The 19,516-nt window shown below is 55.3% G+C and overlaps 4 protein-coding genes across 10 annotated transcripts; 1 reads left to right on the top strand and 3 right to left on the bottom strand.

Annotated features, from left to right (window-relative positions):
* Positions 1-62: 62 nt before the first annotated feature.
* LY6G6C (lymphocyte antigen 6 family member G6C) lies at positions 63-4,839 on the bottom strand. Of its 4 annotated transcripts, XM_027603892.2 has the most exons (5): positions 4,734-4,839; positions 3,100-3,185; positions 2,811-2,897; positions 1,150-1,260; positions 63-748 (listed from the first exon to the last, which is right to left on the bottom strand). In XM_027603892.2, the coding sequence occupies exons 3-5, from the start codon at positions 2,860-2,862 to the stop codon at positions 534-536; spliced, it is 378 nt and encodes a 125-aa protein (XP_027459693.1). In that variant the 5' UTR covers positions 2,863-2,897; positions 3,100-3,185; positions 4,734-4,839; the 3' UTR covers positions 63-533. The 4 variants fall into 4 exon arrangements, with proteins under 4 accessions (XP_027459693.1, XP_027459694.1, XP_027459692.1 ...); XM_027603893.2 differs by lacking the exon at positions 4,734-4,839 and having other exon boundaries at positions 2,811-2,943; positions 3,100-3,387; XM_027603891.2 differs by lacking the exon at positions 4,734-4,839 and having other exon boundaries at positions 2,811-2,927; positions 3,100-3,387.
* On the top strand, positions 4,197-7,617 carry MPIG6B (megakaryocyte and platelet inhibitory receptor G6b). 2 transcript variants are annotated; one of them, XM_027603896.2, is made up of 6 exons: positions 4,197-4,277; positions 4,481-4,828; positions 4,982-5,072; positions 5,420-5,460; positions 5,597-5,676; positions 5,802-7,617. In XM_027603896.2, the coding sequence occupies exons 1-6, from the start codon at positions 4,217-4,219 to the stop codon at positions 5,904-5,906; spliced, it is 726 nt and encodes a 241-aa protein (XP_027459697.1). In that variant the 5' UTR covers positions 4,197-4,216; the 3' UTR covers positions 5,907-7,617. The 2 variants fall into 2 exon arrangements, with proteins under 2 accessions (XP_027459697.1, XP_027459695.1); XM_027603894.2 differs by lacking the exons at positions 4,982-5,072; positions 5,420-5,460.
* A 63-nt stretch (positions 7,618-7,680) lies between these two features.
* Positions 7,681-11,006, bottom strand: DDAH2 (dimethylarginine dimethylaminohydrolase 2). 3 transcript variants are annotated; one of them, XM_027603861.2, is made up of 7 exons: positions 10,776-11,006; positions 9,568-9,922; positions 9,354-9,453; positions 9,153-9,226; positions 8,870-8,989; positions 8,190-8,339; positions 7,681-8,000 (listed from the first exon to the last, which is right to left on the bottom strand). In XM_027603861.2, the coding sequence occupies exons 2-7, from the start codon at positions 9,862-9,864 to the stop codon at positions 7,884-7,886; spliced, it is 858 nt and encodes a 285-aa protein (XP_027459662.1). In that variant the 5' UTR covers positions 9,865-9,922; positions 10,776-11,006; the 3' UTR covers positions 7,681-7,883. The 3 variants fall into 3 exon arrangements, with proteins under 3 accessions (XP_027459662.1, XP_027459661.1, XP_027459663.1); XM_027603860.2 differs by having other exon boundaries at positions 9,568-9,926; positions 10,776-11,005; XM_027603862.2 differs by lacking the exon at positions 10,776-11,006 and adding an exon at positions 10,110-10,707.
* Positions 11,007-11,313: 307 nt separating this feature from the next.
* CLIC1 (chloride intracellular channel 1) lies at positions 11,314-16,721 on the bottom strand. Its single transcript, XM_027603870.1, has 6 exons — positions 16,479-16,721; positions 14,309-14,418; positions 13,983-14,108; positions 13,717-13,823; positions 12,723-12,904; positions 11,314-11,713 (listed from the first exon to the last, which is right to left on the bottom strand). The coding sequence occupies exons 1-6, from the start codon at positions 16,512-16,514 to the stop codon at positions 11,552-11,554; spliced, it is 723 nt and encodes a 240-aa protein (XP_027459671.1). The 5' UTR covers positions 16,515-16,721; the 3' UTR covers positions 11,314-11,551.
* Between the last annotated feature and the right edge of the window lie 2,795 nt (positions 16,722-19,516).

The following is a 19,516-nucleotide window of genomic DNA, read 5'->3' as shown; positions in this document are numbered from 1 at the left end:
TTCCCCAAGAGGGGGCCTCTGACAACAGGTCTTTTGACAGTAAACACACAATTTATCAGACACAGACATTTATTACTCAAAACGCAAAGACGTGAGCATGGGGTTGAGGTATGTATGGGGGCCAGGGTTTGGGGAATCAGCCCCATACAGTGAGGTCATCAGGTCCTTCCTGGGAGCCTTCACAGGGGACAGGACAGAAGCCCCATCTCAGGCCCAGATCCCCATCCCTCCCGAGTCCGGCACGGCAGAGTGCAGGACGCGAAGTGCAAGGCTCTTCTGGGGACCAGTGGAGGGTCTGGGATGGTTCAGAGGGGTGTGGGAAGGGACTCGGGAAAAGCCGAGTGGAGGATGTAAGGTGGAAGGTTGGGTGGGGAGACCACTGTCTAATTAAAGAAATGTGAAGAGCCTGGAGAAATGCTTTTCTGAGTGAAGGGAGTTAAGGAGAGACCAGTGTAAGGAGCCGGGGTACAAGGAGACACAGGGCCAAACGCAGCCTAAGGCAGGTAGGAGGAGGGGCAGCCACGGAGTGAGTCTCAGTGCAGCAGCCAGAAGCCAAGGCCAGCCACAGAGGCAAGGAGCACAGGGGCCAGCGCTGGGGTGGGCCGAGGGGCTGGGCTATTGCAGTTGTCCTTGCTGCAGCAGGTGGTGTTATAGGTCAGACCCAGCTTGTGGTTGGTTTGGTTGAAGGCCTCCCGACAAGGCTCTTCCGGTGTGCCACATCGAAGGTTGGAGAAAACCCACATCTTACCTGAGGGTAGGAGTGGGCCGTGGGGTCAGCTCGGAGGGGTGCCTTCATGCCTGTGTCCACCCCCAACCCCATGCACTCGCCCAGGCTTCCTTCCCGACTTTGCCCCGGCCCTCCCTGCCTTATCTCTTCTCAGTAAGTCTGACTGTCCTCCTGCACTTCCGTCCCCCGCCCCCTCACCCCAGCCTTGGTCCTGGGACTTGTGGCTGGGAGGCCTTGGACTTGTTACTGTCTTCAGTCCATGGAAAGTCATAGAATGGTGCCTGGCACATAAGACTCCTTGGCCAAATATCGTCATTGCTGGGACTGTCTGTCCCATCTCAGTCTGAGCCACAGTTGGGCCTTGGCCCCCGCCATACAGTCTCCCCCTGGCCCCCTCTCCTCACTAAAGAGGGGGATATTACCGAGGTACACATTTGTTGTCAGGCACTGTTGTCCTGGTTCCAGGCGGCAGGACTGCCGGTCCACACAGCCCAGCACAGGGACTTTGTAGCAGGAGTGACAGCGAATGTCAGCTGGGAAGACACAAGTCAGGCTGAGGTGATGGGGTGTCTGACTCACCTGGGGACCGGCCGAACTGTGGGGCAGGGTGGAGAAGAGCCAATCAAGTAGGTGTTCTGACCTGTTTGGTTTGGTGGTGACAGAGCAGGTGAGTGAAGCAGAAAAGGGTAAGTGGGTGAGGGTGGAGTTGTTGCTCTGTGAACGCCTCACCCTGAACATCGTCCTGCACCCTACCCCATTCGGGGATGAGTCAAGAGGGGCAGAGCTACCAACAAAAACATGGGGCTAGGGATAGATGGAATGTGAGAATACCGTAGGCAAGGAATGCAGGAGGTGGGGGAAAATATGAAGGAATTCAGAAGACCTCACAGATGGAGACTTGAAATTGGAAGAAACACTACAAATAAAAATCATGGTTGTTGGGGCGCCTGGGTGGCTCAGTCGGTTAAGCGTCTGCCTTCGGCTCAGGTCATGATCCCAGCGTCCCGGGATCGAGCCCCACGGCGGGGCTCCCTGGGATCCTGCTTCTCCCTTCCCCTCTGCAGCTCCCCCTGCTTGTGCTTGATTCACTCTCTCTCAAATAAATAAATAAATAAATAAATAAATAAATAAATAAATACATAAATAAAATCTTAAAAATCTTTATTTATTTATAAATAAAATAAAAATCATCATTGAAACACTTGCGTCAATGGCTTGGGACTTGAGACTGGCAACAAAGCCCCCTGTGGGTGGCTCACCACCTGGGACCACCATGAGTGTGGGAAGAGGAACCAGACCTGAGTGGGGTCCTCTCACTCTGGCAGCTCTCGGACAGGAGAGAATAATGTCTGAGAAGCAGATCGTCAGGTGCTGTCTGAGCACCTTACCAGAATGGAGGGGGTGGATGCAGAGAGTGGCACCCTCCAAGCTCCCACCTCAGCTAATTCTAGGCTTGCGTGAGCAAAGTTTGGTGAAGGAGGGGTTCAGTCCAAGGGTAGAGGAGCCTGGTGACTGCACCTCTGTGATTTGTTTCACCCTGGGGGCGAGCTGCCCTGCATTCCCTCCATAGAAGGCTGGGATATCTCCCTGGTTCCCCAGGAGGTTCTAGGACATTGCTGGGACCCTCCAGAAAGCTTGGTCCCTGCCGGTATCCTCCCCGGGGAAGGGCAGGGGTGAACTAGTAGAGGCTTGAATGACTGAGAACAGAATCTAAAGGAGTAGGTGGGGAGGGTGGGGTGCACAAGAAGCCCCAGGCTGGACGCCTAGGTTTCTGGGAGGACTCCGCTGAGTGCAGGTGGTGAGAGGAGAAACCAGTAAGCTGGGTTTGGTCATGGAATGGGGGACAGGGGACCTGGAGCCCTGGCAGGTTAGAAGAGTGGGTCTTGGAGGTGGGGAGAAGTGTGAAGGAGACAGGGGTCCTTGAGGAATGGAGCAAGGACCCTGTCACAGGGAGGCTGGGTTCTGGAGGCACAGGAGAGCTGCGCCAGCTGGAGCTAGGGGTGCTTGGGATCCCAAGCAGTGGGCAATGGAGGGCAGTGGGTGGGGTAAGGTGTAGAAGCCCGGGGGGCCCCCTGGTGCTCACCTGAGACCCAGCAGAGCAGAGCCGACAGGGTGACCAGCAGAAGGCCTTTCATGATGAGGGTCCAGAGGTTGGTAACAAGTGCAGCAGCTGATAGAGTAGATTTTCAGGGATCCAGCTCTGGGAGTCGAGTGGCCTTTTTGGAATTTATAATCCCAACGGTCCCTCCCTTCCCTGCCTCTGGTGGCCCCTCCTTCCCTATTTACACCCAGATGACCAGGGGTGGGGAGGGACTAAGCAGAACTGGGTGAGGGAGTAGGGATGGGAGAGAGAGGTAGTGGAGAGTACGTACACTCGTGGCCAACTCCATTTTGGTTCTTGGTTTCAGGCCAAGACACCCCTCCTGGTTCCCAGCTGACAGCCCTGCTGCCCGGTCCTCTGAAAAGACATCGCCAAGGCCCCTGTGATGTTATAGGGCTGTAGCGGCAGTGCCTGCCGGTTCCTGGCAAATGGACATAAGGCATGTGGCCTACACTCATTGCCCAGTTTGGGTCCCTGGGGGCCACTGGTAGGGGAATGTGAGCAGAAACTGAGGACAGAAGGGGCCAGCTTCATCTGGATTCAGCCTTGTCATGGTCTTCCCAACCCCAGCTCAGCCACAGGATGAAGGATTGTTTTGTTTGTGATGTCAGCAAGGGCTTCTGTGATGTCACAACAGCAGAGGCATAGGCTGGGGCTGCCTGCTGAGGTGATGCCTCAGGCCCTTAGAAGGTTCTCGGAACCTGCCCTGGCTAAACTAGGACTTGACCTAGCCTGGCTTGCTCTAGTTCAGCGAGGGCCAATGAAGTCCAGGGTATGGGGCATGTGGCCTGCTCCAAAGTGTCTCCCAAATCAAAACCTGCCAGTTTGGGTGGGGTGCCATTGGCCAGGAGGGACAGCCTGGGCACAGAGAGATGAAGTAGAAGGTAGACTAAGAACAGAAGTTGCAATAATACTTAATAACGGTGAGCACCAAGTGCTCCTATGTGTCAGCCATTGTTCTAGGCATTTTAGGTGTATTACTTTTTTTATTTCTCAATACTCTAGAAGGTAGGTGCTTTTATCCCTGTTTTACAGATGAACGAACAGGCCCAGAGAAGTTAAACGACTCGCCCACATCACTCAGCTAGTAGAGGGCCAAGGCAGGATTTGAACTCAGCCAGGATGCTGGGGGCCACTGCTACGCTGCAGGAGTTAAAAAGTATGTGAAAGTGCTTCTGTAACCAGACGGAGCACCACTTTCAACTGAGTATTGTTTGAGGGCTGTGAGGGAGCCAGCGAGGACTCCCAGAGGGATCCCGGCAGCAGGTAGCCCCGCCCTGCTCTTATCGGAGCCCCCAACCCGCGGCCCCCCCCAACTCCCTCCCCCCAGTTTTCCTCCGGTTTCCTCCACTGATACACTCGCCTCCTATCCCCACCACATCCCAGCCATGGCTCTGGTTCTGCAGCTGCTGCCGTTGCTGCTGTCTAGGGCCCAGGGGGACCCCGGGGGTAAGCCATCTCCCCCTCCAGGAAAGTTGGGATGGGCGCGAGGAAAGACTGAGGGAGGGGGGAGCGATGGGGAGGGGAGGGTTAATGTGTGCGGGATGATCCAGGCTGGCGGGGGGCACAGAGGAGAGGGGAGGGAGAGGAGACGGGAGTGGGGTTCGTCTTGCCTGTGGACTTGCCCTAACCCCTGTCCCCTCCAACCCCAGCTTCACTGGACGGCCGCCCTGGAGACCGGGTGAATTTCTCCTGCGTAGGGGTCTCGCATCCCATCCGCTGGGCCTGGGCGCCTAGCTTCCCGGCCTGCAAGGGCTTGTCCAAAGGACGCCGCCCCATCCTGTGGGCCTCATCGAGCGGGACCCCCACTGTGTCTCCAGTCCAGCCCTTTGCTGGTCGCCTACGTGCCCTGGACCCTAGTATCCGGCGGCTGGAGCTGCTCCTGAGCACGGGGGACTCAGGCACCTTTTTCTGCAGGGGCCGCCACGAGAAAGAAAGCCGTACGGTGCTTCACGTGCTAGGGGACGGGGCTGATTGCAGGGCACCGGGGACTACCCACGGTAGGTCCAGGCCTTTGTGCGCGGGACTTGGACACACACCCTCGGGAGGGAGACAGGCCTTAGCTGGGGGGTTCCTGGGCGGGAGAGCTAGTTCTCTGTCCTCGCACCCCTGACCTCAGTATCCACCACCACCCCCGTCCTCCGTTCCCCCAGGGTCCGTGAATCCCCAGTTCCTGATCCCCTTGCTGGGCGCTGGGCTGGTGCTGGGACTCGGGGCGTTGGGCGTGGTCTGGTGGTGGCACAGGTGAGCACAATGGGCGGGGCCTGGCTAAACGGGTCGTGACCAGAGGCGGGAGGGGCAGGACCAGAACTTGGCAGACAGAAGCTAGACCTAGAGCTCCGGCGTGTGGTGTAGGAGAGGAAGTGGGGAGGTCACCACTTGGGCCGAGGCCGCAGGTTGGTAGGCAGAGCCCTGGCCAGGGAGGCGAAGCTAGAGCCCGAGCAGGATCAGAGTGCGGGCGGAACTATCTGTGGGGGTGGAGCCTAAATTGTTTTGCGGGTCTGAGCCTTTGAGTTGCTGGGTTGCTGTTGGCCCCGAGGAAGACGAGAGATAAAATTGGTGGCTCTCAAAGACTTATACATCCATTACAGACGATCACCCCCGCACCCGCCTCGACCACTCCCCAGATTTGGTGAGATTAACTCCATCCCGTTTTCCTTCTACTGCTCCCACACTTCCCACCTCTCAATTCCTGAGTCTGAGCCCTTGCTGGGAGCAGAGTGTTGGTCACTTTCTCTCAATCCTTCAGCTCTGTTCCCCCCATATAGATCCACTCGTGAAAGTCGAGCCCCAGAGGCCAGTAAAGGAGGAGGAGCCTAAAAATGCCCGTGACCTGGACCAGGAGGCGGTAAGGGCCTGGGGATTGGAAGGGGGTTGGACAGAATCCCCGAGAAAAGTGGACTAAGACAGAGGCCTGAATTCCCCAGGGAGTCCGACTTCTGAGACCCTCCTGCCTTCCTCCCCACCTTTCAGAGCCTGCTCTACGCCGACCTGGATCATCTGGCCCTCAGAAGGCCCCTCCGGTTGTCCCCAGTGGTCCCGGCTGATGCCTCCACTATCTATGCGGTTGTGGTTTGAAGGGAAGCCCTTATTCTAAACCTCACAAGCTGGAGGTTCCCAGCACTCCACAACTCCCCACCCCTTCTTGGCCCCTTACCTGGACAGGGAACGCACCACGGGATAGAAATGAGCACTAGCCTTAAGAGTCAGGAGCCCCGGGTTCTCTGCGACTGACCTTGCTCCTTCAGTTACCCCAACTTTCCTCGTATAACTTTCATGTCTTCTTCACCACCGGTGCCCTCTCTAAACCTGATCAAGCCCTGCCTCCCTATCTTAAGGGATAAGAGTCCAGCTCTTTGAATCAGGGGCCTACACCTTGTCTTCTCCTTCGCTCCACTCCTCCTGCTCATCATGTCTCCATGAGGTTGCCAGTGAGGTCCTAAAGGCCACACCCAGTAGAGTTTTTAGCTTGGTCTTTGATTACTTCTTTCTTTTATGCTGGCGTCTTCCTTTTGGACTCTTCCTTGCTCCCTATCCCCATGGTATTCCCCACCATTCTAGACTCGTCCCTTATCTATCTGACTTCCCTCTCCTCTGGGAATCTGTCATCCACAGCCAGTCCTCAGCCCTCACCTCTGAAAACAACACCTAGAGCTCTCTCCAGCTCAGATCTTGAGTAATGGGATTTCCCATCTATCCCTGGGACATCCCTGCCTAGTTCGCTGTGGGCATTCTGCGCCCAGCATATCCAAAACCCAACTCAGTGTCACTCACTCAATCCTCCTCTGCATTCTCTCTTGATCAACCAGTTGCCTAAGCTAGAAACTGGGAGTCATGCAGGCCTTCTGCTCGCTCCCACACAATGAACCAAGTCCTGTCTTTCTATTTTAATGTCACTGTGAAATCGATACCCTTCTTCACGCCCAGGGCTGCCACCTGAATATACTCTCCTGATTTCCTCCCTGGGTGACTCATAGCCCCACCTCATTCTCTTGCCCCTGCCCTCCTCCCTGAAGCCAGAGAGGTCCTCCCCAAATGCGAACCTTCTCACAACCTGTATTCCAGAGTTGCAGGATTTCTTTCCATAACTTTCAGCTCTGGACCCATGGGCCTTGGCTTTGGGTACAAGGTGCTGGCAGCACTCTACCTACCTTGCAGGCTTGTCTCTGTCACTCCACATGCGCACAGCATGCCAACCCGGCAGAGGTTCTCCCCCCAGTTCTCTCCCAAATATGGCTTCACGCCACACAAGTCCTTCTTCCTGGACCTTTTTTCCTCCTCCCCACTACCTTCCTGGCGAATTCTTCTTTATCCCCAAGACTCAGTTGAAATGTTGCCCTTTCTGGGAAGCCATTCCTGACCCTCTCTGCCTACCCCTGCATACATTTTTGATGCTGTAGGCAGTCTCCTTATTTCTCTCTTAGCAACAACACCCTGTGAATTTTTCCATCACAACCTGTATTTCAATTTCAATGTACTGTGAGTTCCCTGCTATCAGAAGACTGACCCTTTCTATATTACTGCCAAGCCTCAGTAAATGAGTGAATGAAAATGAACGCCCCTGAAAGCGTCACTTCTTCCTCTCTATCAACTAGGGGTGGGTTGGTAATCTACCAATCTCTGAATCATCTGACATTTGGATAAATTGAGTGATCCACCTACTCTTTCTTCTCTACCTCGTATATGCTCCCCACAGTAGAAATTCTATCCTGTCCATCTTGTGCCCAAACACCTATGATAGGGTTGGGCAGTGAGTCAGTATCTAATGAGGGTTTGATGAATGAAAGACTAACCTCAACCTCAGATTTCAGCCCCGCCCCTATCCCAGTAAGACACCAGCCACAGCCCAGTCTAAAAGGTCAGTTCTGTTTTATTAGTTCTGAGGAGGAGGACTCACCCAGTGGACTCTATCCTTTTTCCCACACTAAGCCCCCCCCCAATTTTGGGGCCGTCTCCCCACTACTACCTATTCACCGTCCTCTATCTACGCCTCCTTCCCCTTCTACTCCTTATGCTGCCCTACCCCTGGCCAGCCAGAACCCTAAGGCCAGGCCCTCAGCTGTGGGGGCGCGTGCTGAGCACCAGGCAGAGGGAGCTGAGCCCGGCGCCTGCCTTCTCCAGTTCTGAGCAGGACACAGGTACCAGGGTGACATCAGAGAGCTTCTGCAGTGCCTGCAGGGAGGACACGAAGTGGGGAGAGGGGAGTAAGACCCCGAGGCCACAGCCAGGCCCTTCCTGGAGGCAGCTCAGAGTGGCACCACCCACGCTCCTAGAGAAGGTACCCCTTTTTCGTCCCACTAGGAAGGCCTGAGACTCCTTCCTCTGGTTGTTGTTGGTGGTGGAGTTCCTGCCTTCCCTCACCTCCTGGCTATTGGGCAGGTCCCCGCCTCCACGGTGCAGGAGAAAAGGGAGCACACCAGGCAGCCCAGGTCGCAAAAAGAGACAGTCAGCAGCTGCATCATCTGGGAGGGTCAGGGACGCGTAGGGGTGGTCTGTCAACACTGCCATCGCCTGAGGGAGACGAAAGAGGAAGTGGTCAAGTCTCAGAGCCTCTCCACAACCGAGTGTGATGGCCCTACTACCGTTAAGGGCTGGGGACACAGTTACATTTGTTGTATAATAATGATAGCAAGCACTTGTTCTTAGTATGTGTCAGGCACTGATCTAAGCATTTTAGTGACCTTTGTTAAGTTCCACCTCGGACACACATGCAGTTCTTACTACCTGCAACTCTCTTCTTCCCTTCTCTAGCCCCCACCAGTCAATGTCATCCATCCTTCCTCATAGCTTAGACCCCACCTTTGGGGAGGTTTCCGGAAACTCGGGAAGACGATGTTAATCGACTGTGTTCCCTGTCCCTGTCCTGCTATAGTAACTTCTTGCTTTCTGACGTGTTTTCATACTAGATGGACGGCTCCATGAGGGCAGGGGTTGGAATTAAGTCTCTGAATCTCCCAGCTTTCCGCCTCCCGGGCCAGGAGCCACGCCCACTCTTGCTGGCCGCGCCCCAACCTGCCCCACCCCACCCCGCCCCTCCTCACCCTGACAGCCTTTTGGGCAGCGTCGCTGCTACCGGCCACGACAGTGCGGGGTCCCCCCATGCCGCAGAGGCCGCGCAGGTGCGAGGGGCCCGAGACAGGCACTGTGGAGACCGCGAAGTCCTAGGGGCAACAAGGGAAATTATTCAGGGACGCGGGAGGGGTGAGGGGATTCCCTCAAACACAGGTGGCTCTGGGCTCCTCCCTACTCCGCGCCGCCTCCCTGCGCCCCTCCTACCCCATCCGCTCCGCGCTTCCCCAGCACAAAGCTGGTCCCGCTCCTCACCCGGAACGTGTCCGCCACGATCTCAGCTCCTCGGTGATTGGTCCACTTGGAGAGGCCTACGAAAAACTCCCGGCCTGAGCCCAGGGAGGCCGCGGAGGTTGGAGAGGCAGAGTGAGTTGGAAACAAGGCCCGACATGGCCTAGTCTCCCCAACTCTGCTTCCCAATGCCAAGCCCCAGGGATGCAGGCACCTCAGCCTCACCGGTAAAGAGAACATCAGTGCCATCCAGCGTCGCGTTCTCATCCCCCATCTCCACGATCCGGAGCCCAAGGTCCTGAAGGGCTCTGCGGACTCCATCGACCTTAGGGCAGGAAAGAGGGCGCGGGGCAGAGACGTTCCCATCCGCAATTCTTAAAGTCCCACACATCCAACTCCTCCGTTCCCCTTACCCCCCAACCCGCGCCCTGGCGCTCACCTCCGGCCTGCGGGAGGGGCTCCAGGGACGCGTAATTAGGGCCGTGTCCCCTTGGATCACGGCGGTGTCACCGAGCAGCGGTCCCAGCGGCAGCGACTCTTCAGGAGGCAGTTCTAGCAGCTGCAGCCCCAATCGCTGCCTCAGTTTACCCCCCAGTACCCCGTGCTCCCTCTGAGCTTTAGCCAGGTCCAGAGCCGGGAGGCCAGCCCCCGCACCCTCCCCCGAAGCCAGGCTCTCCGGGACCCCCCGGATCAGGGCGTGGGAGCAGCGGCCCAGCCCCTCCCCTGGTGTCCCCATCCCATCCACACAGTCTCCCCCTCCGGCCGCGCTGATTTCTTAGTTTTCTCTTTTTCACCTGTCTGGGAGAAGAGACAGAAAGGCGGGGGGGGGGGGGGGAGGCAGAGAAAGAGACATGCACAGAAGGGCGTAGGGGGGTGGTAAGGAGCGCCCGGGTCTTCCTTCTGCCATCTCCGGGCGCCCCTCCCACTTCGCCCCACCCCCTCCAGACCTTTCTCTCCTGCCCACCCCATTCCACCCCGCACCCTTCTGGGTCTGCTTCTTTGGAGGGAGTCCGAGGAACAAGACCGGGACCCCTAATCTTCAAAACACCTGTTGCCCCTGTTCGGGGGCTTCGCGAGGTCCCTGCTAGGCGCCCCTCTTGGCAGCCGCTAGGATGCGCTCACTCCCCAAAAATGCAACCGCCCCGCCCCCTTAACCCTCAGCTGCTCGCTGCCATAGGGACCCGAAGTGCGGCGAGGGACCCAAAGGGGTTATGGGACAGAAGGAGACAGCTGGGGAGAGGGTCAGGGCCTAGGAAGATGGAAGTCCTGAACGCCCAAACGAGAAAGGGGAAGAGGGGCAACGAGGGAGGAATTAGAACCTAAGGAGTTAAATATCCTCTCTCCACCCGGGCCGGTCGTGCTGCCCCTAGCGCGACCCAGTATAAACCAGACCGAGTCCCGGAGGACTGGGAGAGGTCTAAAACGAAATCCAAGGGGCGGGGAAACCGGGGGCGTGGTCCCAGGGAGCAGACGCCACTCCCGGCTCCAGGACCCTGTCTCCCGGTCCATCTTCCCCAAAGTCTACCTCACTCAGCTCCGCACCCAAATTTCCGCCTCCTGCACTCTGTCCGTTGCAGGCACCGGCCCGGCACCCTCAAGCTCCGGCCCGCACACGGTACAGGGGACACCTCCAACCCCTAGACTTACCTCCAGCGGCCACCCCGACTCCTGCGCTCTGTGATCTCGGCTGGGGCCCCACCCCCCTGAGGACAGAGTTGGTTGGAGAAGGGAGTCCTAGTCTTCAAGCCTCGGGGACTGGAGCTCTTGGCTTTTGAGGGGTCCCTGGGTAGGCGAGCTCAAGAACTACGGTGGGGCGGGGTCGCGATGGTCTGGCGGCTTCGGGGCATTGTCTAAGCGGGACGGGGCGGGGCTCCTCGAGACCACGCCCATTCCGCCCTGCTACGCCGCGCCCACTCCACCGGGACTGCGCTCCCCTCCTCAGAACTCGGCCCCGCCCCATGAGTGCTGCCCAGGCCCACCCAGATCTGGCTGGCCCCGGCGGCTGGGCTGCAAACGCGACATGGACCACAAGACAGCGTTATGGTGGAACGGCACGAAAAATGGAAGCCTGACCACAAATACCCCTCTTCTAAATTCCTGGCTTCTGCCCTGAGCTCAAGGTCACTGACCCACCTCTCATTCCGTGTTACCCACACTCAAGCCCTCTTTGTGTAAAACGACACTGTATTTTCATTCTGTATTTTATTACTGAAATACATTGTCCTACCCGCACCACCCCACAATAAAAATCTTACCTAGATTCCCCATTTTTTCCCCTCAGCCCCCCAGCCAGCCCTGCACAAGTGCTCCAGGATTCTCTGCCCACTGGCCATTTTGGAGTGTGTCCCTTGGATAACCACGTGGAAACCAGTTGGTGCCTTTGTGGAGAAAATGGAGAGGGGAGACGGAGTCTCAGGAGGCACTTATTTGAGGGCCTTGGCCACTTGCTCGTAAGCCAGCTCGATCTCCTCATCATCTGGACAGGTGGAGGCAAACTCTTCCCGAGCATAGGCATTGCGCAAGTACCGATGCACTCCGCGGAACCCCTCGGGGATGGAGAATCCCCTGTACTTCTTACAGACCACCTGGGGGCGGGGAGAGGAGGGGGACCAACATGTTAGCCTCTGGGGAGCCGCGCTGGGTGCCAGGCTCTTGTCTTTCTCTTCTCCCAAGACTCACAGGATGAAATCTAGCCTTCCTGTGCAGGCATTCAAGAACCCCCCACTCTCTGGCTTCTCTTCCTGTGATTCTTATCTCCCATATGAATCATCTTCTCCAATTGGCTTTCTTAACTCCTCACAATCTTCTCCTGTCTTCGCCCTTCCTCTCCACTCACTGAAATCCCGGCCATTTATAACCAGCTCCTTTTCAAACCACCCCCTGCCGTGGTGCCATTTCTCTCTTCTTGATTTTACTGAGATGTAATTCACAAATCAGAAAATTCTCCACTGTGACTTTTGTCCCTATTTTTCATTTGGCTTTTAATCATGTTTTGTTACTTAACTTTCTTGTGACTGTTCTATGTTCCTAGCTAGATTTCAATTCCCTTGAGGGCAAGGACCAATCCTCATCCATCTTTGTGTCTTTCAGTGCCTAGTACACAGATGTTCAATACAGAGATCTGTGGCAGACTGACATTAGGCCCATGTTTCACAAACTAAACCATACCTTTGAGGCTAAGACAAAAACATGGGAACCAGCAGTTTTCATCTTTCATCACAAGACAAAGTGGAGACTGATGCTATAAAACGAATTAAAGCTCTGATTTTAGGAAAAGCCTGCTTTGTCTGATGTGGGGACTTGGCAGTGATAGAGACAGAAAGAACACTCTTGACAGCAACACTGGGCTATGTTACTCCCAGCCAGTCTGTTTGCACCCACAGCCTGTATCACGGAATGTAATTCTCTCAAAGCACTGGCCTTGCAGCAATGACTGGGAGGAAGGAATGGGGCGTGTCTGCTATTGGTAGCCATCCATAGAAACCATCCTAAGAAAGAAACCACCTTTGGAGTGGTTGTCATGGGAAACCTGTGTGGGAGCTTCTTAAAGAGCCATCTCAGTGGCCACCCTCTGCTCCTACAGTGACCACCCACCTGTACTATGTGGAGCTTTGGCAACAGGTTGCAGTCAGCCAGAGTGAGCTCATTGCCATCCAGAAACTTCCTCTGAGAGATGCCCTCGTCCTCAGCACTGGTCTCATCCACTTCTTCTGGGAGGGGGGATGTCAAATAATTGTCTAAAACTTTCAGGGCTTTCAGGAGCCCCTTCTCCAGATCTGTGCAAGAAAGGGGAACTGGTAAGAACATCAGGAGAGTGACATAGTCCAGGAGGGCCTGGGGAGTGGGGGGTGAATGAATACTAATGGTGAGGCCAGTCCAAAATGATATCTGACATGAATGTAGTTCATTTTCCATGTGTTATTCTAAGCACTTTACATACAAAAACTCATTTAATTCTCACATCAACCCATGAAATAGGCATGGTTATCTTCATTTCATAGATCTGGAAATGGGATTTACAGAGAGATTAAATGGACTGCCCAAAGTCACAGGGCTAGTAGGGTTTGTACTCAGGTTGTCTGGATCTAGAGTTGTCGTTGTTGTTAAGATTTTATTTATTTGACAGAGAACACAAGCAGGGGGAGTGGGAGAGGGAGAAGCAGACTCCCTGCTGAGCAGGGAGCCGGATCGGATGCCAGGCTCGATCCCAGAACCCTGGGATCATGACCTGAGCCGAAGGCAGACACTTAACCGAACTGAGCCACCCAGGTGCCCCTAGAGTCACTGTTCTTAAGCACAACCCTCTTCTGCCAGAACACAGGTCAGCAGCCAACCCAACTAACATCCCCAGTGGTGCAGGAGAGGCTAGGTGATAAACAAGAGAAGCTTAAGGTCACAGCCAATGAAAATGCAAGGAAATATGGGGTTTAAACAAAAAATAAGGGGGCTGGGGTGGGAGGCAGTGAGGGTTTGCCAACATCTGCTCTGTCTCCCCAATATCAGAATTTCCAGGTGCCCTTAACGCTTCCCAATCCCTGGATCTTCTCCATTCCTCCTAGGACCCCGGCCTCCAGCCCTTGAGACTCACTATCATTGAGTGCCGGGTTTGAATTCTTGATGTAAGCAGAAAATTTGGCAAATATGTCCAGCCCCGCCGTGTTGGATTCAGGGTTCAGAGCTGCCAGCTTGGGGTACCTGAAAGCCAGTAGGAGAAACAGGAGAAGATATCTTCTGGGGAGGAGCCTCAGCTCCCCTGCTCCCGCCCACCACCATTTCGGTTTTCCATTTCTTCCACCTCTCTCTTTCCTAGAGTCTCCCTGCTACCCACCCCTTCCTTTCCAAGTGCCCTCATACCTGGGAGGGCACAGCACCGCCTCCAGAAACTCCTCAATCTTGTTGGTGTCTGTGTGCACTTCGGTGCCATACAGCAGGAATGGGAGCTGCCCCCCTGGGCACAGCTTCTGCACTGTCTCAGTCCGCCTGGGGGAGAGGCCAAGCATCAGGACAGGAAAAGGGGGTCAGGGAGAATCAGAAAGGGGAGATGGAGGGATGTGGGAGGAAAAAGGAGCTCTGGGTGGAGGGAGGGGGGAAAGGTGCAGGATGAAGGGTTAGGATGGGTGAGCGTGTTATGTGCGTATGTGTGTGCACAGGGGTGTTTAGAGAAACAGAAATTGGCCCACCTCTTGGTGTCAACAGTGGTGACGTTGAAGGTGACTCCCTTGAGCCAGAGTACCATGAACAGTCTCTGGGAGAAGGGGCAGTTCCCAATCTTGGCCCCATCACTGCCAGCCTGAAAAGTAACCCCCCACCCCAAGGTTAGGCCTGGTACACCCCACCTACCCCAGGCCATTCTCTGCACTTCCTACTCCCAGATCACGCTGCTTTCTGCCTAGTCATGACATGCAGTCTCACTACTAAAAGCTCTCTCCAGATGTGGGCTCTCCACTCTGGAGGTGGAGCAAACCTAGGGCAGATCAGTGGGAACGTTTTCTGCAAAGGTCAGCTTCCGGTTCCCCAGAGACAGGTGGGAGGTAGGCAGAGGAATTGGGTTTGGGAGAACTCAGGAGGACCTGGACCCTAGAGAGGGAAGACCAACAGTAATGCAGTTTTACCTTGTATTCTAAGCACTTCACATACGAAAACTTATTTAACTCTCACATCCCTAGAGAGGGACTTTGGTGAGGTCAGGGGTGTAGGCTAGAGGCCTAGATTTCTGAATGAAGTAAGAGCCTGCGAAGGGGCATAGTACTGCAGGGTTTGGAAGCCAGAGTTCTGGTCCTCTATACCTCTACCCTGTTTCTGGCAGCTGGGTGGGGAGTCAAGGGGCCCAGAGCCTCACCCTAAAAGATGTAGAGGGCTTTGCAGAGGGGGGCTGCCCTCTAATTGGCAAGTGGTGACCTCATCCCCCAAGGGACCTCCCCCTAGGCTGAGGGTGATTCATCTCTCAGGCTGTCTCCGGGCCTCAGCAGCTTCCTTCCTGGCAAGGAGTGGGGGCAGGGACCTGAGAGGCTGAAGCCTGGGCAGTGGAGGGCCACCTTCCTCTTCCCCACACACTACTTGTGGGGTCTCCCAGCACATGGCCCCCGGCTCCAGATAACTCCTCACACTGGACCCAAGGCCAGAATCTGTAGCGCAGCCTCACCCAGGGATAAAAATAGCCCTTGAGGCAAATGTGAGTGAGGTGGGGACCACACCTAAGGGGGGCGGACCCAGGCATGGCTGGGCACAGGGAGAGGGAATGGCTTCCCCAGAAGCCCCAAGCAGCAAGGAGGGAGAAAGCGGCAGGAACGCACAAAGAAGGACGAACAAAGGGGGAGAGTGGAGAGAAAGGAGGCAGGAAAGTGAAGGGTGGGGAGAATGTGCAAACAAGGAGGCACAGAGGGAGAGGGAGGTGCAGAGATGAGGTCCAGGATTGGGTAAGAATGCCCCTGCAGTGGGGAGGGGAGCAGAGCAGAAAGAGTGAAGTCCGCTAGTCCCCTGTCGAGCTTTCATCTCCGAAGGCCAAAGGACCGTCGCTCCTCATCCACACCCACAGAGAGAGGACTGAGTTGGGGGACTCTCTTTCTCCTGTTTCTAAAACCCCCAAACCCTAAACACCCTAACCCAGGTCTCTTGCTCCTTCTGATCCCTCTCCCCACCTATCCTCCCGGTAGCCCCAGCTAAACTCCCATCTGGCCACCTTCTTTTCTCCCCTTCTCCAAGTCCCAGGGGAGCCTTCCGGGCCCACCCCCTCTCCGGCCGGGCTGCTAGAACTCCACTCCCACTCTCCCATCTCCTTCCACCCCACCAGTCCTTCGCGTGGATCTCCCCGCAGCCTCCCTCACCACACCCTCTTCCTTGAAACCTGCCGTGCCACACACGCGCGCGCACTTCTCCAAGTCTCCCCCAAGACACCCCTCACTTTGGTCTTCTCGTAGGACCACCTGTCCTGATGTTAACCTCTGACCCTCCCAAACGCTGTTGGGTCCCACTGCCCCCTTCTCTCCCAGTCTTTCCATCAGCTTGTCCCTCCCACCCCCACCCCCATCCCCACCCCCACCCCCACCCCCGTCAATATTCTCAACTCCTGGGACCTTCTCTCTACCTTCCGGCCCTTTAGGCTGCTGAAAACTTGCACTTCTACAAACTTTTCAGGGTCGAGCACAGAATTCTCATTACCCGCACCCACAAGAATCGTCTTCCCCTTCCGAGGCCACCCCCCACAACAGCGCGCACACTGCAGACTGCACGTGGAGTTGGGTGGGGGTCAAGGAGGGAAGGGATTGGGGAGTTAAGGCTGGAGCTGGGTAAAGGTGAGAGTTGCCTTCCAGGAATTGGGAGGCTGGCCTACGAGCGAGAAGGTGTCCCTACCTTCACGAACAATTCAACCTGAGGTTCTTCAGCCATGGTTGCGACGGGGACCAGGAAGCGGCCGGCGCTGGGGGAACTGGGAGGGGCCCGGGCCAGGGAAGGCGGGTCTCACAGGCAGGGATTCTCTCCCCCAGACCTAGGGCTGGCCCTTCAGCGCAACACAAACCCGATGAGACCCGCTCACACGAGACACGGCTTCCCCAACCAGCCCAGCGTACCCCACACCCCGCCCCTCCAGCTCTACCCCCTCCCGGGCTAGATCAGGGAGCCGCTGACTCACCGACCGGCCCCGCCCTGAACCTGGGGAGGGGACAGGAGGGGGGCGGGACTCGACGATCTCGGGAGTGGGGCAGAGGGGAGAGCCTCAGGTCTCCTAGAGGAAAAGGGATGGGGGATGTTAGGGAGGGGGAATCCTGGGAACCGCCTTGTTTCTCCACCCGTCTCCTTGAACACAGGATTTTTTTTTCCTGCCTTAGTTTCCCTGCAGCATTAATCAGAGGACACTCCCACTCCACCCTCACACAAGACACCAACAGCTTGATCAAGCCCATGAGGGCCCAGGGAGGGAATTTTAGAATGTGAAGGTGGTCCTTTATTCCTTTTCCCACGTTCCTTCCAGACTCCAACAGGACAGGGACTTGGAAGTGGAAGCTGAGGTTGGGGGAAGAGAGTGGTGAAAGGTAGGGCAGGGGATGGGAGGGGAGACATCCAGGCCTCCTGCTAGGGAAAAAAGAAGCTGAGCCAAAGGGCCTCCTCACTGGGGGAGGTCTGCTCCTTCTCAGTAGCGTAGTCAGCTTTAATGCTTACACTTCTGTGCCCATACCGGGACCCTTCCTGTGCCCCGAGCCCTTTTCTCACTGATGGGTTGAAGATGAGAGAACGGTGGGGAAGGGTGGGTTTGTTGTGGCCCTAGAATAGAGCTGCACTGATTCTGGAGGGGATGGTAGCTAGTTCTGTCATGGAAGGAAAAAAAGCAAAGATCAGATGGAATGACGTAAATGGAGTCCTTGGGGACACAAATAAATAAGTAGGGAGGTAGAGGAAGAGTAGCTTGAATTTTGGAGGTTCTGTCAAACTCTTTATGATCTGCTGAAAAATGGCTTAATAGTATGTCCTCCACACAGCCTCCGTGTCTTGAATATCTCTCCTTCCCTACCATGCCTTCTCCTTCTTCCTCACCACCTGCTAACAAGAGACCTACAGTTCCAGAAAAACACGGTAGAGTGCAAGGACATAGAGGAGCAAAACAGGCCTTGACACTTAAAGAAAGGGAGACTTCGGGGAGACTGGGGTGGGGTGAGAGATGTGCTGCTGGAAACCAGCAGTTAGTGGTTTCCTCTCTCCTCTCCTGCTTCCTCTTCTGTGGGTTTTCTCCTCCCTGGAGGAAGGCCTATCTCTCTTCTCCCCAGTGAGGAGATATATTCGGTGTTTGTTCCTTTGAACTGTAAGATCCTGTAAGGTTGTAGAATGATTCCATGAGTGTGTTTGTGTGTGTGTGGGGGGGGGTTCCTCCATGGGTGACCCTCAGATTCTGCACACAGGACATCTGAGGAAAGGAGGTCAAAACAGCCCTATTCTCAGGGTCCTCTTCTGTTCCAGCTGATCAATGTCCATCAGAGAATCTGCCACACAAAGATCTCCCTTCTGGGAGATGCCTCAGGCAAATGGGGCCAGCCCTGAGCTCGAACAGGTTTTGGCAGCTCCTTTCCTGCCTTTTTCTCTCCTACAGCTTTATGGCTAGAGCTGGCTTGATCATCAATATTGACTTTGGCTGGCTGGCATGGCTACCCACAAGGTATTTTGCCTTAATTTCCCAGATGTCAGGTAATGCTGCCCTCTCCTGGTACTATCCAGCAGTGCCCCATGGTCTGCACCCCCAAATCCTGCATCAGAGAAGTTTCCCTCCGTCTCATCTCCATACCCTTCTATCTCAGTATCTACCCTTTCCTTCAAAGGGTGGCTTCTTTTTCACTCCCTCCCCTTGCTTGGCATGGTAAACCAGTCCCTAATCTGTTTTCACCCCAGATTGGAAGGTGTGTCCCTCCCTGACACGCCTTAGAGTTGTGACCGTTTCTTTCAGGTTTCCATAGCCCCATTGCTCAACAGTTTGCCAGGGGTAACCATTAACCTAGTCCTGAACTCCCTCCCCTACCTTTCTTGCTAGAGGGGATTTTCCAATCGTTTAGCCGAGCCAGGTTAACCCACCATTTTCTCTAACATCTTGGATGGGATCGCCCCATCTCAGGGTACTCTAGGACAAAGCTGGAGAGGAAGATGCATTTTAAGCGATCTGTTTTTTATTTTTTATTTATTTTTTAAAAAATATCTCATTTATTTGTTGGGGGGAGCGGGCACAAGCAGAGGGAGTGGCAGGCTGAGGGAGAAGCAGACTCCCCACTGAGCAGGAAGCCCGATGTGGAACTCTGTCCCAGGACCCTGGGATCATGACCTGAGCTGAAGGCAGACGCTTAACTGACTGAGCCACCCAGGCGTCCCAAGGGATCTGTTTTTTTAAAGTATATATTTATTTCTGCCCCCCTCACAATCTCCTTGCTTCTCTTCTCACGCACACTAAAAAGTAAGCTTCATGAAGTCCATACTTAATTAATGTTCAGTACTTTGAGTCTGCCACCTGGCCCAGAGTAGGCACTAAATAGTTGCTGGGTGAATGAATGACACCCCTCTGTCTTTAGGGGTGTGGGTGTGTGTGCCCCTGCAGAGGGGGATAGACATGTCTCAGCGGGGGTGTAGGTGTTAATCAGGTCTACTTTTTTTTTTTTTTTTTAGATTTTATTTATTTATTTGACAGAGAGACACACAGAGAGAGGGAACACAAGCAGGGGCAGAGGGAGAGGGAGAAGCAGGCCTCCCACTGAACAGGGAGCCCAATGCAGGCCTGGATCCCAGGACCCTGGGGTCATGACCTGAGCCGAAGGCAGACAGACGCTTAACGACTGAGCCACCCAAACACCCCTATCAGGTCTACTTCTACCAGAATTTTGTGTAATTTGAATGCTTCTACCTCCTCTGGGGAGACC

The sequence above is a fragment of the Zalophus californianus genome, chromosome 7 (genome assembly GCF_009762305.2).
Source record: "Zalophus californianus isolate mZalCal1 chromosome 7, mZalCal1.pri.v2, whole genome shotgun sequence".
NCBI classification, from domain to species: Eukaryota; Metazoa; Chordata; class Mammalia; order Carnivora; family Otariidae; genus Zalophus; species Zalophus californianus.
Note: the sequence above shows the minus strand (reverse complement) of the source record. Positions and strands in the feature narration are given on the sequence as shown.

Coding starts and splice junctions, on each gene's coding strand:
- LY6G6C (XM_027603890.2), bottom strand. CDS start 3,286: ATGAGTGTAGGCCACATGCCTTATGTCCATTTGCCAGGAACCGGCAGG. Junction 2,898..3,099: donor AAATGGAGTTGGCCACGAGT/GTACGTACTCTC, acceptor CTACTCTATCAG/CTGCTGCACTTGTTACCAAC. Junction 1,261..2,810: donor TCTGCTCTGCTGGGTCTCAG/GTGAGCACCAGG, acceptor GTGTCTTCCCAG/CTGACATTCGCTGTCACTCC.
- MPIG6B (XM_027603896.2), top strand. CDS start 4,217: ATGGCTCTGGTTCTGCAGCTGCTGCCGTTGCTGCTGTCTAGGGCCCAG. Junction 4,278..4,480: donor GGCCCAGGGGGACCCCGGGG/GTAAGCCATCTC, acceptor CTCCAACCCCAG/CTTCACTGGACGGCCGCCCT. Junction 4,829..4,981: donor GGCACCGGGGACTACCCACG/GTAGGTCCAGGC, acceptor CCGTTCCCCCAG/GGTCCGTGAATCCCCAGTTC.
- DDAH2 (XM_027603861.2), bottom strand. CDS start 9,864: ATGGGGACACCAGGGGAGGGGCTGGGCCGCTGCTCCCACGCCCTGATC. Junction 8,990..9,152: donor TCGTGGCGGACACGTTCCGG/GTGAGGAGCGGG, acceptor TGTTGCCCCTAG/GACTTCGCGGTCTCCACAGT. Junction 8,001..8,189: donor ACCTGCCCAATAGCCAGGAG/GTGAGGGAAGGC, acceptor TCCTCCCTGCAG/GCACTGCAGAAGCTCTCTGA.
- CLIC1 (XM_027603870.1), bottom strand. CDS start 16,514: ATGGCTGAAGAACCTCAGGTTGAATTGTTCGTGAAG. Junction 14,419..16,478: donor AGGTTGAATTGTTCGTGAAG/GTAGGGACACCT, acceptor GTTACTTTTCAG/GCTGGCAGTGATGGGGCCAA. Junction 13,824..13,982: donor GCGGTGCTGTGCCCTCCCAG/GTATGAGGGCAC, acceptor ACTGGCTTTCAG/GTACCCCAAGCTGGCAGCTC.